Raw genomic sequence first — 15,177 nt, 5'->3', positions numbered from 1 at the left:
AGCACAGCTCATTGGACCTGGAGAGCACTAATGTTCACTAGAGAGCTGTGTTGTTTGAGAGGCAGTTGTGTCTGGTTAATGATTATCTGAAACATTTGGCAGCGTTGGCGATGACTGCCTGCAGCATGGTGATGTAATAGCTGCCCATCTCCATAGAAACACTCACAGAAGCATCTTTGTTTGACTCCCAGGGATGGGTGCAAATAAACTCTAGGGGAAATTCTGCTACTGTTTAGTTTGATTTTAAAGTTTTTAGAAGTAGTTGGAGTTTGCAGGCATAATAGGCCTACTTATGGCCAATATTAGTAAAAAATTAAAATACCCCTGTCTCTCTGCAAACACAGTAGCAAAACAGTAATTGTTAGAAAATACACAGTATCTGTCTTTATAACACCAAATCAAGGTTCCTCCTTTAGCACTCCTTTTGTAGGTGAGGAGTTAAGATAATTATGCCCACTGGCTTCAAATGTCAACCCTTCTGAGGGAACACTAAAATCTTTGTGTAATTTTTAACTCTGACCTTTAACTAGAGCATCACCATGAAAGAGCAACACAATGTTATTTAAATCAACACCAGGATATCTCCAAATTTATGATTAGGTGTATAATTTACTGCTCTGGAGAAAACAGTTCGGTTCTGTTCAAAGTTTATTGCTGCTCATGGTCCAGATAAAGAAGCACAATACATTAATGTTTTGACCTTTTGCACTGCCTCAACCTCGTATAAAATCTAATATAAAAAAAAAATCTTTATTTAAAGAGTTGCTGTTAACCCTCTGAGACCAGCATTGTTGTATACAACAAGAAGAGACAACTTTTGCACCATAAATCGTAGCCACTTGTTTTTTTCCTCTGAAAGCCCTCTGTTGTGCTGTTCTAATGATGCCATACCTGCCTTCATAGCTCTTACAGAACATGTTCGAGTGAGCCTAGAACTTGGCTGACTTTACTGGGTATTTAAAGATTAAATCCACACCAGTAACTCTGATACTGAAAGTCTTGTTTATCATTTATTATCAATTTTTTGATCGTTCCTGTAGTTAGCAGCTAATGCTGTCACCATATTGGCTTATTTGTATCCCAGAATGCATTGTGTCAGGCTGTGACAACCAATGGCAGGCTGTTAGGTTGTCATGTCATCCTTTGACAAACAGCACATGTACACAGATTAAGAAACTGGAGAAGAGAGGCTGAATGACTCAATAAAGAGAAAGACAGGCAATTATGAGGCTCTCCGAGTCACTGAAGACAGGAAGTGCTTTGAATAATGACTCAAATTCCCAAAAACGCAAAGACTTTTCTTAAATGTGAATATTTTGTAGCATCTAGGTGAGTGGTTCTCAACTGGTGGGTCAGGACCCAAAAGTGGGTCGCAAAGCCGTTTTCAGTGGGTCGTGGATGTGTGCCTGGGCAAAAAATTGCACCAAAATTTCTATGAGACTCCAATAAAACATGCATGTTTTGTTCTGTTTCATTGTTTTTGTTACACCTTTTGTACTGTCTTAAACCCAAGCCCTACTATTTTTTATTTAAATACATCTGATCGACCAAAAAAGTCTCCAAAATTTGGGTCGCAATTCTCCTTGAGGAGTTGATGGTTGGTCCTGTGACCCAACCACTTGAGAACCACTGGTGTCGGTCACATAATGATTATTTTTTTAAAACTTTTTGGTCCCACAGTGATGGGAGAACAAGTTTGTTCCAAAAAAAATCCCCTAGTCATTAGTATTTACTGTGTGTAATACATACAAATATTTACAGTCCCATTACTTTTTCAATATTAAAGTGGCATTACTGCGGCACACATGTTCTTAAAGCTCAGATTGTACTGAAAAAAAAAGGGCATTTAGAGCTTGAATGTGCACTAAAGGGTTGAAGGTTTACAAGCTTTTTAGACAAAAAGTCCAGAGGAGACACAATGGTTAAAAAAATAGCACAGGGCTCAGAGGGTTAAAGTATCCAGACTTCAAAAGATCTTTTAGACATGCATAAATAAAATGCTTTTCTTTTGAGTTTTTTCTTTTTTTTTCTAAAACATTTGATTGAATTTCTGCGTTAACTGCATTGCTAAACAAGTTTTTCTTTAAAACAGCTGTTTTGTTGCTTTGCTCAAAATGCCACACTGAACAGTAAAACATACTTTCCTTTCTTCCTTAGACTCAAGAGGTCCAGAAAGCCATGGATGAGAAACGGTTTGAAGATGCTGTAAAGCTTCGGGGCAGGTATGACCGACTGCCAGCTGTGACCAGTGTCATATAATACTACCACCACAGAACTAAACATGGTGTCAGTTAGATATTACTGACTGTATGCAGGTTAACAAATGTTGTCGTTGCAAAAGGTGGATCATGGTAATGTGTTAGAACACAATCAGTCTGTAATTTACACACTGGACACAGTAAACATTCAGTTGTAAATAACGATAATAGTACTGTTTAGACATACAGCCGTCAGCATTGACCTTTAATTTGTGTGGCAGTAGAAGTGTGCCATGTTATTGTTCTTACATGTCTGCATGTGCTATTTTTATTGCAGGAGTTTTGAAAACAACCTGAAGACATACAAACTGCTGGCTCATCGTAAACCAGAGTCTGAGCTGCCGACTGTGAGTCACCACATTATGTATTTGAGCCCACATTCCCTTTGGCACTTCTGACAGTGACAGTGCAGGGTTTATTTTTTTACACAGTAGCAGCCTCCCCCATGCCTGGAGAGCAGGTTGTTTTAGGTCAATGAGTTTGCCTCCCAAAGACATAGAGATGTTTAATTTTTTATTACCCTGTTCTTAGGACCTGCCTGCAAATAGTGACTCAGCTGCTGCAAACAGTCATGATGCTGCTGCTATTTTCAGAGGCAAATAAGGCTTTTTCCTTGAAAACATTGTACTTTAAATGTGTTGAGAGAGAGAGCATTGATTAGTTATGATGCTAGTAATATCTTCCCTTTGAAAAGCTTATATGTTAAAATCTGGACACTGTTGTTTAATATTTTGTAGTCTTTTTTGCTGAAAGTGTTTTTAAACATACTTTTTTGCCATAGAAAGACCTACAGTACTATATTAAGTTTCTGGCATTATCAAAAAGATCCTTCTTGCTTATGATTAAGACGCATTTTTGGACACCTGAAATAGCCATTTTATTGCTTCATTCCCCATCTTTAAAAGAAAATGCAATGTGAAAGTTTTTGTCAGTGGAGTCTGGAGAGGATGATGAACAGTTTCTAATGTTACTCTTACACAACTAGTTCAACAAGCTCTTTTTGTATTGATAATGTTGTTCAACACTTTGAATAAATATTTTAGCCAGTTTGTGGCAGTTTGGGGAAGGAAGCCTTTTATTTGACCTACTTTTTGCAGTTTGAATAAATTATAGGTTTAGTAGGGTCTGAATTGCAAGAATTTACAGATGGAGATTAGCTTGATGCTAAATCTGGTGTAAATAATCAGTGACACTGCGCACTGTCCTGTTAAATAAATTAAACCTTAAACCTTAAGAGAAAGGCAAAATTCCCCTTTCAGCAGAATCAGAACCATGTTTTATTGCCAAGCGTGTTTACACATACAAAGACGTAGGGTTTTAGTTCAGACAGTAAATGTAGACATAGAATAAAGACAAACAGCTCCTACCTGCTGTATGTTGACTTTTATTCACTGTAGAAAGGTTTCACATGCGGCTCAGTATACACTGCTCTGCTGTGCACTAATATCAGATGACACCTGGCCCCCTGCTGAGGGATGACTTGTTCAACCTTGCCAGGAGCTGTGACAGCCTGCTGCTGAGGCAGCTCAGATTGAAGATCAGTGAAGTGTAGATACAGCACGGCAGACAGACTTCATGCTGCGGAGCTTGCCTCAGGGTTCTGCTCCCCCTGCATCTGTGGTAATGACCACTGTAGGCCCAGCATGAAGCTGAGAGCAGACCAGAAAGTATTTATTGATTCTTCTTGCAGAGCTTGATCAACTGTCCTACAACAACAGCTGCAACATTGACTCTATTTTCACTGTGATTATTAGACACCTAAAGTCACTTGTCATGTCTTTTTATCCCCTCAGAGCAACTTCAACGTGGCTGTGTTGAACGTCGGCGCCCCTGCTGCGGGGATGAATGCTGCCGTTCGATCAGCCGTCAGGGTGGGAATCTCTGAGGGGCACAAGATGTTTGCTGTCAGCGATGGGTTTGAGGGATTCTACAAAGGGCAGGTGGGTACTTTTGCCTGCCATACAGGTACACTGTGCTATATCCCTCTTGTAGTCACAGCCTTTGTAGCCATAATTATGCAGAGCAGGTCAGTCAAGCTTTATTTTTCTCCATACAGTGAATGGGTGTGTGAGTGTTGAGCTCAGAGAGAAAGACAACTCTCTGTGCGGGTATTAAAAGGTTGTGACTTTTCCCTTAAACCTCCCAAACCAAAACACTAGAGCCAAAGTATTAGAACTGTATTTTGCTCTTACATAATCCACAAGTCTGGTTAACATGCACTCAGTCACAGTAAAAACACTGATTTCAAAATGGCATGTGTGTTTTTAACCAGAGATAACCACTTCAACTTGATTTTTTTTTAAAAGATATATAGAGGAGGACAGTAGATAGACTCAGAAACAGGAATGAGAGAGTAGGGAAAAGGAGTCACAGGCTGGACTTGCCCACATACATGGGGCACAACCTAACCACTAGGCCTTTTTTGAACCTCCCAATAATCCCGTCATTTGTAAGGTTTTGATGTTTTATTTATAGAATCCAGTTCAAGATTCATACATCATTGTTTGAGAGCCAGTCAAGAAGCAACTAACATATTAAGTGATAGCTACTTTTAAAAACATGTTATTTCTGAAACCCCTATTATTGGAAAGATAAAAGTATATGATTAGGAGTGAACAGTCAAACAGTGGTATGAGAGAACAAAGAGTAATTTTCTGTATAACCCTAACATTTAAACAATAATAGTAAGACAGTAGCTCTTTAGTTTTATACACAGTGGTGCACAAGCTATTAAGAGTTTTCTGAAGTGTAGTTCAGTTCCCATTACTAAAGAACTTCATGTTCATAATCCAAAATAATAATAATTTAAAAAAAAATCAAAATTAATTTGCTCATTTTAGCTGTTCATTGTCATCATTCATTTGCAGGTATTTCCAAGAACTGGCCAGATGTTTTCAACTTGTGAAAATGTTTTGTTGATGTGACTTCTCAGACCAGAGGGGCACAATCTGCATAAAATCATGACATTTTATGCGATGGAATTGCTACTGACTTGATTATCAGACTCCTTCAAATGTTCAGAGTGTGCATTGTCTGAATTGGTAGCAGCATTAGCCATGTTGGAGGTATCCCTGGTGCTGTCAGTCTTCTGTATTCTGCATTGATCATTGATTTAAAGCAGTGCTTCTCAAAGTGTGGGGCGTGCCCCACTGGTGGGGAATGGAGACATGACAGGTGGGGCGCGACACACGGGTGGAAATATTCAATTTAATGCGCCTTTCTTTCTTGACAATAAAGATCATTCACTCGGAACAAAAGACCCACACACAATAGCCTACATGTAGCTGAAATTAAAAGAACAATAAATTATCAAACAGCATTTGATAGGCAACCGAGAGAAAAATCTAACCTGGAACTAAAGTGCAAAACTAATGATTGATGTTGGCATGTTAATTGCAGCGGAACAAAACAAACTTTCACAAAACACGGCAACAGGCTACTCTGAACAATATGGGTAGATTTGTGACACAGACCACCAAGGTTGGCGAGCCAGCGGCATCACAAACACACACACACACACACACACAAGACAGACGGGTCAAGTCAACCAAAAAGCCAACCAAAAAGAAAATATGACAAGAGTTGTCTAGGTTTTAGATTCACAGTAGCAGTGGTGGGGGCAGAGGAGAGACCCATGTGTGTTCTGTGTCTGAAACCGTTAGTAGCAGACGGCATGAGGCCCTACAAATTGAGGAGACACCTGGAGACAACACAACCCAGTCACGTCACCAAGCCACTAGATATCTAAAGAAAACTCACTGAGTATCGACAGCAGGAACAATGCATGGTAAAGGCTACATCAGTTATCTGTCAGGCACAAATGGCCTCCTACATTACTTGGTGTTAGTTCAATAAATTTAAAAATGTGTATTTGGGGTGATCAGGGCAGGTGGGGCTTGAAAATTCCCCCTTGTTCAAAGTGGGGAATGACCAAAAACGTTTGAGAAGCACTGATTTAAAGTATGCCTTATTTCCATTTAAACAGACTAAGACCCTTCCACAGGTTGCTTTCTCATTAAATGTATAGAGCTTAACTTAGTTTAATTGCCAAACAAGCTCACATTATAGCCAGTAAAAATGTTTTTCAGCTTTGCATTTGTGGGATTGAAAAAAGACTGCTTTTGTGTGCCTTTGTCTGAGATTAAGGAAGGTTTCATTTTTATAATAAAAATTTTTTCATCAAATATACTACATAATTATCTAAAAAGATAAACAGAACTAAGTGTATCACTTCAATGCTCTAATAAATGACAGGAGAAATTAATTTCCTAAGAGACGCAGACACAAGTACTAGGGTCAGGCAAACTCAGGAGATAATCTGTCCTGATTAATATAAACCAGTCTCCTTCATTGACCGTCACTCCTTTGGTCTTTTGGTCAAAGTAACTGTGGTACCGTTTTTAATCAAAAGAGTGCAGTAGAACATACAGACCATGGTAAACCTTTCAGCTATAAGCTATAGGAAGATCCTGGTCTGAACCTAATGTGAAACTTGTGCTCTGTTTTGAATAAAAAGTAGAACTAAACAATAAATGTCCAAGTGCTAAAAGCATGAAGCATGTTCTGTTCAGAAATATGAGCTGTTTGCCTCCTCCATGACAAACTGGTTAAACTGGTTTCCTCTCCCATATCCTCATCTGACCTTTTTCCACAGAACACCTTAAATCCCCTCATTCAGAGAACAGCACTTAAAAAAACTCAGACCATTTCTCTTTATCAAAATGTCTCCAACATCACTGGTTAGTAAAACACCCTGTGAGCCCGGTCGGCTGAATTCAGGCTGCGCCAACTGACCCTGAGAAGATTAGAGCAGCAGGAGTAATGGATTTCTATACTTCAGTGCTCTGGGACTCTCAGCTACACATCTCTGAGTTTTCTTTAGTCAAGTTATTGTAAGAGAGTGTGTCCAGAAAATTAACCCTCCTGCTAACAGGCTCTGACCCAAGAACGATGTGTCAGATATGAAATTCTGCCACTGCAGGAGGTTCAGGGTGTGTTTTGGTGTCACATGAATGAACCAACAAAACCAGAGATGCAATCTAAGCTCTTGTGTTTGTTTACACAGAAGTATTTATGTGCATGTGTTTTTTTCTTCTCAGATAAAGGAGATTAAGTGGGCTGATGTTGGAGGATGGACAGGACAAGGTGGATCTCTGTTGGGAACCAAAAGGTGAAGTCTAGATCTGCCTTGTGTGATTTAACAGTTACTGATAAGCATGAAAAATGAATGCATGATATTTTTAAAATAATTATTAAGTCTTCCCTGAACTGATGGCGATGGCAGGTAAAACTGTTAGGAAGGTGGTTAAATAGACATTGGTTATGTACAGGGCAACCAAAAACAGCAGCAGGAAAAGAAGAAAGGCCTGCACACTTTGGCTCTGTTCCAGTACCACATGCAATTACCACTTAGCCCTATCCATGTAATTTGTGTGTTTATATCAAGAGTTAGGATGGCCTTTTTCTTGCTAGAATGAGGGAATATGGTGAAGTGTTCAGGGTACATGCCCCTTTAGATAAAGTTTTCCCAGACACACACTCCAAACTGATTGTTTTGGGAAAGCTCCAAGAATCCTGTCACACTGACAGGTCAGTGTATGTTCATGCCAACTTCTGATAAACAATCAGGGTCTTGAAGAGTTTTTCCATTTCATAGTGGGACATTTCATCACTACTCCTTGTAACTCTATTTCAAAGGGCAAAGGGGCAAATAGAAACAAAGGATAGGGATAAATATTGGAAATGGGACTGAGCCTTAATCATTAAAACATTTTAATACTGGCAGTGTTTTAGTCCAGTGGTCTTTATCAGGGAAAGTTGTGGGGGACCACTGTGAGGAATGAATGGGAATGGAGGAAAGTAAGTACTTTACAGCTCTAAATGGATCTGTATGTAATAACTATCATCTGAAAATCATACACACATTGAGTACGCTCTCTACATTTAAAATGAAATATGTTTTTATACAATTTAACTGATTTTCCTGGCATGGAGGGGATTTATATGGCAAATTACTCAGTCCTGCAGGCCTCATAGCAACTAGCCAGATGAAGTGAGATAAGAGTCTTGAGGATTCTTGTACTGAGCTAAGAGGCTCACTGAGCCCCTTTAACAAATAAGACATGCCTCATTTCATTACAACCACACTTTTAATTGTAGCAATGTATATATGTATTTACAAATTATAATTCTGTTCTGTCCCCTCTTCTTCCTCCAGAACACTTCCTGCAAAGCATGTTGAGAAAATTGCTGAGCAGATGAGAAAGCACAACATTAATGCACTGCTAGTTATTGGTGGATTTGAGGTATGTTTAAAACCATTTTCTTCCTAATTTTGCTAATGAGGCTACATACTCATCTTTGAATGGCATAAACTTTCTAGCTCTTATTTTGAAAATTAATCACAGTTAAGTAGTTCTGCTAAAGTGTATCTATTTTAAAGATAAAAGTGTAATTTTGCTTCACATATTAAAGATAGTTCATGTATGCTTATTTCATTGACTGATCTTTTGATGTATTCTGCAGTATATAATATTAAACACTGTGATTGGCTTCATTCCTTCATTCTTACCCCGTCTGACTTCAGACCACCATCATATTGGCTTAGTACGGAAGACCAAAGTGGCAAGTGAGAAAAAAATCTGTTGGGTCATGGTCTAAGTCTGATTGAATCTTAACAGGTGATTTTAAACAAGAAATTTCTCTTTTTTCTTTCTTAAATAGAAGCATGATTTTTAAAAGGTTCTCTCAAAAATATTTCTTTTTTTTTTTTTTTTTTACCTCTGTTTTTTTAGACTGTTCTTTTTAGCGGTGACTTTAGAAATATAACAAATGGAAATGTTGATTTCCTTGAAGATGAAAAATATAGAATAAAAGATTAAGTAGTTGAAGGTTTTATTCAAGTTCTTTAGAGAAATTATCTTGTTGAACCTTTTTAACAGCCTTTTTATTGTTGTCTGAAGTTTATCTTTCACCTCTTTCAAAGATTAGAAAAAAAGCAAATGAGGAACAAAGATAAGGAGAGACAGACAGAATAGAAAAGAATTGAGATAAGGCTTAGAAAGTGGGTCATCAGAATTTAGTTTTTCTCATTGGCTTCTCAGGACTTCCGTACTTCATGCATAGCCATGCACATAATCATGCTCTTGTCATTTGTCTGACATACATAAGAAAAACTTGAATGAAAGTAAATATTTGGTTTGATTTTGAGAGCATCTAGCATTTCTAAAGAGAATCATAATCACAAGACTTAAAACATTTGATTTATTTAAATGAAAAGTTAATGTTTAAAAGGATTGAGTAATAATGTGATAATTTGGTAACAGAGATCACCTGCTTTTTTCCAACCATTTCACGCAATCCCGTTTAGCTTCTCACCGGCTTTTTTTTCCTGTGATGTATGCAAGTAAACTGTTGTATTAATGTGTGTGAGTGTGTGTGAGAGAGAGAGAGTGAAATAATGTTGAACAATGTGGAGTGGTATCTGTCTGTTTCGCTGCTGTCCGTTGTGATAGACCTGGCTCCTTCCCTTGGCACCCTTCACTTTTGTCTCTCCCCTCCTTTGTGGCAAGTAGCACCTCTCAACCAAACCCACATCAAAAACACTCCACCCTTACAGACACTAAAGCCCTTGGCTCTGCCCTGCAGGCCTTCCTGTCACTGCTGGAATTGTTAACGGCGCGCGGGAAATATGACGAGTTCTGTGTGCCCATGGTTATGGTCCCAGCCACTGTCTCCAACAATGTGCCGGGCTCAGACCTCAGCATTGGCGCAGACACGGCTCTGAACGCCATCACTACTGTAAGTGATGGGGCTGGTACCAGAGTAGATCCTAGCAGCACCAACACTGATATAAAGCACTCACAGATACACTCAAACATGGTTGAGCTCTATAACAAGCCAGCCAATCATGTTTCACGAAGGGAGACATCGCTCACTCAGTCATCTTGAGCTCAACAAAAACAAATTAAAATTCAGCCATACAGAAAACTCTGTAATGGTATAGCTCTACGTCAGAGTACCGTCCCTCCCTTCCCTCTCAGGTAAGTGAGCGACAACATGGAGGCATGCTGTGAGCTGCACGAGTGCTGTGACCGCCATGTTTGCTCTGCCTGCCCTAACTTCTCCCTGACTGTGTGTTTGTATCTGCCCACATCATTAACATGAGGATGAGTGGTTGACAGCATGCAGTTCTGATGTTGTATATTAAGCTTGCACATACAGCTACAGACACGAGCTAACATCATGTAGAAAATTAACATGCACTGAATCTCCTTAACTTAATAATGGAGCTACTAACAGGATAACTTAACACAGAAATACTAATTAATTTGATGCTCTGTGTGAGTGATATATTTGGCTGTTGTGTATAAACCTTCATATTAACAAAAATAAGCTTGATTTAATAGTGTAACCTGCATTTTTTAAGCAGTAGTTGCTTTTTAACATACTTTAAAGTCTAAATTACCAAAAGATGGCAACTAATTTCTATGGCTCAGGATTTTCTTTTTTTAAGACAGCAGCAAAGAGATGGGCATTATGATTGTAGTGGAATCCTTGGGATCAAGTGTGCCCAATCCAGTGATACTCAAAGTGATTTGATTTCAACCCACAAGCTCAGATTGCTATTTTAAGTGTTTTACAACATTACTAAGATCCCTACAGAGATAGATCATCTATTAGGATGAAGACCTTTTTTCTTCTTATTCCTCTCTTCTCCTCCACAAGACTTAAATGCGAATAAACCTTCAAAAACAGAGGACTTCAGTCAGAATCAGAAATGCTTCAGTAATTCCAGCAGGGACATTGAAGCATTGCAATTTATTTTGTACAGAAAGCAAGCATAACAATTTAAAATATATAAAGGTAAAAAAGAAAATATACTGATTATATACAATACAAATATACAATACCATTTAAATAAAGACAAATCAATAGCCATATATTAACATGAGAAAAGTACTCCTAATGAAGATAAATAGCTGAGAAATGAGATTGTAAAGTACTGGGCTGGGCAATTAATCAAATTTTAGATTAAATCAAAATATGTCTAACTGCAATTTTCAAATTGCAAAAGGTGCAATATTCTTTTTAAATGAAAAGCGTATTAAAATACCAGTTTAATAAAAAAATGTAATGCAGCAGAGATATGTTCCACCCATCATGCAAACATCTAAGTGTTCTTTTTTTTTTTTTTAGAATAGTTTGTAAAAATCCTCCTTTTTTTTTTTTTTTTTTTTTAAAGTTTTTTTGAATTAAAATAAGAATGGCATGAAAATGATCATTCCTTTCAATACAACAATTCATACTCAATTTGCAATATGAGTCAAGATAATTGCAATTAGAGGTTTTTTCAAAGTCATTCAGCCCTACTTTATTTAATGTTCTGGTGGTTAAATATAGAAGGATTTACTGCTCGTGTTTGTTGAAAATACATAAGTTGTGGAACTTAAAAAATAATCGCCATCACAATATTGGAAAAGATAATCGTAATTAGATTATTTCCTAAATTGGTCAGCCCTATAAGGTACCATAGAATGTGGAATATAAGTATATCAGCTGGTATATAGGCCACAATCTGTTTTTGAGATCTCCCAAAAGGGAAAAAGGTTTACACTGTCCTGTTGGGGGACAAGTTCCATATAATTTGGCAAAGTCCACGACACGCAGTTTCTGTGCAGCTGTGTTACCATCTCTTTTAGTTTTTGCTGTATTGACTTTGCGCATCTACTTGCTATAATATGGTAGTTGAGCTATCAACCTGTTGTGCTGAGACAGACTCAGAGCCCACAAGTCGATCTGCTCTCCTCCAACTGTCACCTGTTGTCTCTGCTGAGGAGTGCTCTCAGTCGAACCAGTAGGCCACACGTTTATGTTCTTAACACTATACTTCCCGTTTGCTTTAAATGCATGGTTATGATCTAGAGATGAGAGAAACTAGTTAATATGCAGCCAGTCCCTGCCGGTGGTGTCTGTGCCATTAGCACTTTTTTAACAGTGAAGCCGACGCAGCTGCATGCAATGCACAGTGAATGAGGAAGAATTCTTGTCATGTAAGCTGTAATGACTTTACATGTCTCAACACTTTATGTCGGTGTACAAGTCACATCGGAATATGAGCCACAGCTAACTTTTTAGATTAAAAAATAGGTATTAAAAGTGCACTTATACACTGGATTTCATTGGAATTAGACAAGGCAGTTTTATTTGTGTAGCACATTTCAGCAACAAGGCAATTCACAGTGCTTCACACAAGACAGAACACAATGACAAAGGGAACAAGAATCACACCAGAAACATTAAAAAAATATGGGAAATCTCAAGACGGCAGCGAGATATTATGCCTGTAATGTGTTTTTAAGATCATACCAGAATGTTACGTCTACCTTCATCAGTTAGTTTTTAGGGTTTATTTGTGTTTGTGTTCTGTCTCTGTTGGCTGCCTTTAGAAAACATCTGATACTTACAATAAAGGTCTTAATCCTGAAGGACAGAACTACTAACAGTGGACTTTCTTTGACTGGGAACATTTACAGTGCAGTCATTACAGCCCTTTTAGTGTGCCTCTACTGGTGACATTACAAACTTCTGTATCTTCAGTCAAAATAAGGCCTAGTTTTAAACAAACATTAATCAAAATAACCCCTAACTCCCAAGTTAATCCAAGGAACTAATTTAACTATTAAGAGAATATATCTGAGCCTTAATCTTGGCTTTCTGCCATCATCATCATCCCTCATCCTCTTCCTTTGTATGCAGACTTGATCAGTGCTTGTCTCGCCTGCATTAAACCTTCCACAGCATATATGACCAGTCAACATGTGTTGTCTATGCAGCGTCACTGCATTTTGCCGCTGAGGCTCACAAACACACAGCTCGCTGTGCCATCTCTATCCGTCACATCTTTGCCTTTTCCCTCTGTTCTTTCTGTCATTATTTCTCTTTGTCTCCTCCACTTGTGGCTGAACTCAGCCACTCTATCAGTGTCCTGTTTTCCTCCTCCTTCACACTCTTTTCCATGTCACTTTTTGCTCATTCGCCCTCTCGTACTCTCTGCCAAAGGGAAGCCATTGCCGCTATCACACGGAAAGAGCCGGAATGGCAGGATACGCTCTAGCAAACTGAGAGAGATTCACGTCTCTCTCTCAGTGGCCTGGCCTTCTGTGGCTCTAATGCATTTTCATATACTGCCGCTTCAGGCATTAGAGAGTCTGCTGCAGCTGTATGAGGCTCGTGCTACCTATGAAGAGCTTTGCATCCCGATGTGTATGCTGCCTGCCACCATAAGTAACAATGTGCCGGGCACAGATCTAAGTATCGGGGCTGACACGGCCCTCAATGCCATCGTAGAGGTAAGGCAGTCGAATTGTCTACAGCTTTGTTCATCCCTCTTTGAAAAGATGCAAAAACACATCATGAAGAGTTAAAGTTCTAGTGCTTGTACTCAAAAATATGAGAGTCCAGAAAGAAGTAGGCCTTAAATGTATGCATGAGTTTTAACTGATATGTGAGCATTAACATGGTCTTCATATCTAACCTTTACATCAGTGTCAAATATTATATGGACTGAAATATAAACATCTTTACAACATGAGAAGGGCATCATTGTTTTTAGGGATTTGGGCACTATGAGAAATGTGCCTCAAAACTGCGTTATCTTAAATGGCCTGCAGGGGCCCTTTCCATTGGTTACAAAATTAGTCTGACTGCACAGAGGTCATTACAAAATGAGCATTTGTTAACTTTCATATAATTTACCTGATGAGTTCATGGGCTCACTTTCTAGTTTTGGGTGTTCTTCAGTAAAGTGTGACTTTCATTTTGCAAAGTAGGGTCCCTTTTTGGGTCAAAAAACGATAAATGATGTCTGATTTAGGCCAGTGATAACAGTGCAATATGAAAACAGCTTCCAATCCTTCAGTCCAACATATAGTCAAAGCTCTAAAAAAATAATATGGCAACAACCAAATTGTTAAACTTAAAAATGGTTGTCCACCAGTTAATGGGGATGACATGACATCTGTCTTTATGTAAAGTGTATGAGCTTTATCTACAAGAGACTTGCAGTCAGAATACTCCTGCCTCTGCAGTCTTGGTTTTGACAGGTCTTTCCTTAAAAGCTTCCTAAAATTATCAAGATACAATGCTAAGTCACTGTAATGTATCCAAAACTCTTCTTTTACTGACATCATGTACTAATACTTGAATGCCAAAATAGAGTTGAACAATTTATCACTAAGAAATATTGATTTTGGCATGATTTCACCACTGTGTCAAACTGTAACAAAGTTTAATATCTGATGTGCTCTTGTAACCTCATGCAGGACTCCAGTCCAACCAGGGAAAACAGCATTTTAGCCTTGTATTGTTCACATAAAGCAGGTTGAATCTTGTGCTGATAGAGATACAAGCATGCTGGCTTTGAGATGCTGTTAAATTCTGTATTTTTTCCTTTTTTATTTATATCAAACTTTATAAATGGCCTTCAATCTGCTGAGTCATAGAAGTGCCAAAAATGGGTTTACTGTGATGCAAGAAAAGTGCAATATTGATAAAGTTATTATGATTTTGAATGTAAAGAGGAATATACAGAAGATAAATATTGCTGCCATCAGGTAAAACCATTATCTCCAAATCACAACCTTCAGGGAAAGAAAACAGTGCTTAATGGTGATAATCAGGATCAATTTGAGACTTTTCATTGATTTAAAATTGGTTAAAACCCACTGACTGATGTAAATAGTTACCAGTAGCACTATTTTTTTTTAAAGTAAAACAAATAATGAAAAATGTAACTACAACGGTTTGGCCCGATGCCAGCAATATATAAAAACAAACTATTTGGAATATAGAGTAAATTCAGGCAATATGGTAAATAAAACTAAAGACCATAGGAAATCGTAAAATATATTTAGATATA

General features: G+C 38.1%; 1 protein-coding gene across 8 annotated transcripts in view; it reads left to right on the top strand.

Annotated features, from left to right (window-relative positions):
- pfkpa (phosphofructokinase, platelet a) overlaps positions 1 to 15,177 on the top strand; it is a 37,373-nt gene that overhangs the window by 16,286 nt on the left and 5,910 nt on the right. For 5 of the 8 annotated variants that reach the window (XR_005993426.1, XM_041814541.1, XM_041814537.1 and 2 more), the window contains exons 11-16: positions 2,158 to 2,222; positions 2,536 to 2,605; positions 4,052 to 4,198; positions 7,358 to 7,428; positions 8,476 to 8,563; positions 13,457 to 13,609. Coding sequence is in view for 7 of the 8 variants with exons in the window: in XM_041814541.1 (XP_041670475.1) it covers positions 2,158 to 2,222; positions 2,536 to 2,605; positions 4,052 to 4,198; positions 7,358 to 7,428; positions 8,476 to 8,563; positions 13,457 to 13,609 (594 nt within the window). In the remaining variant the exon portion in view is untranslated. Of the gene's footprint in view, positions 1 to 2,157; positions 2,223 to 2,535; positions 2,606 to 4,051; positions 4,199 to 7,357; positions 7,429 to 8,475; positions 8,564 to 9,905; positions 10,059 to 13,456; positions 13,610 to 15,177 lie in introns of all 8 variants that reach the window. The other 3 variants (XM_041814540.1, XM_041814538.1, XM_041814543.1) reach the window with 1 other exon arrangement.

The sequence above is a fragment of the Cheilinus undulatus genome, linkage group 19 (assembly GCF_018320785.1).
Source record: "Cheilinus undulatus linkage group 19, ASM1832078v1, whole genome shotgun sequence".
Lineage (NCBI taxonomy): Eukaryota > Metazoa > Chordata > Actinopteri > Labriformes > Labridae > Cheilinus > Cheilinus undulatus.
The sequence above is the reverse complement of the archived record's forward strand: the minus strand, read 5'-3'. Positions and strand labels throughout refer to the sequence as shown.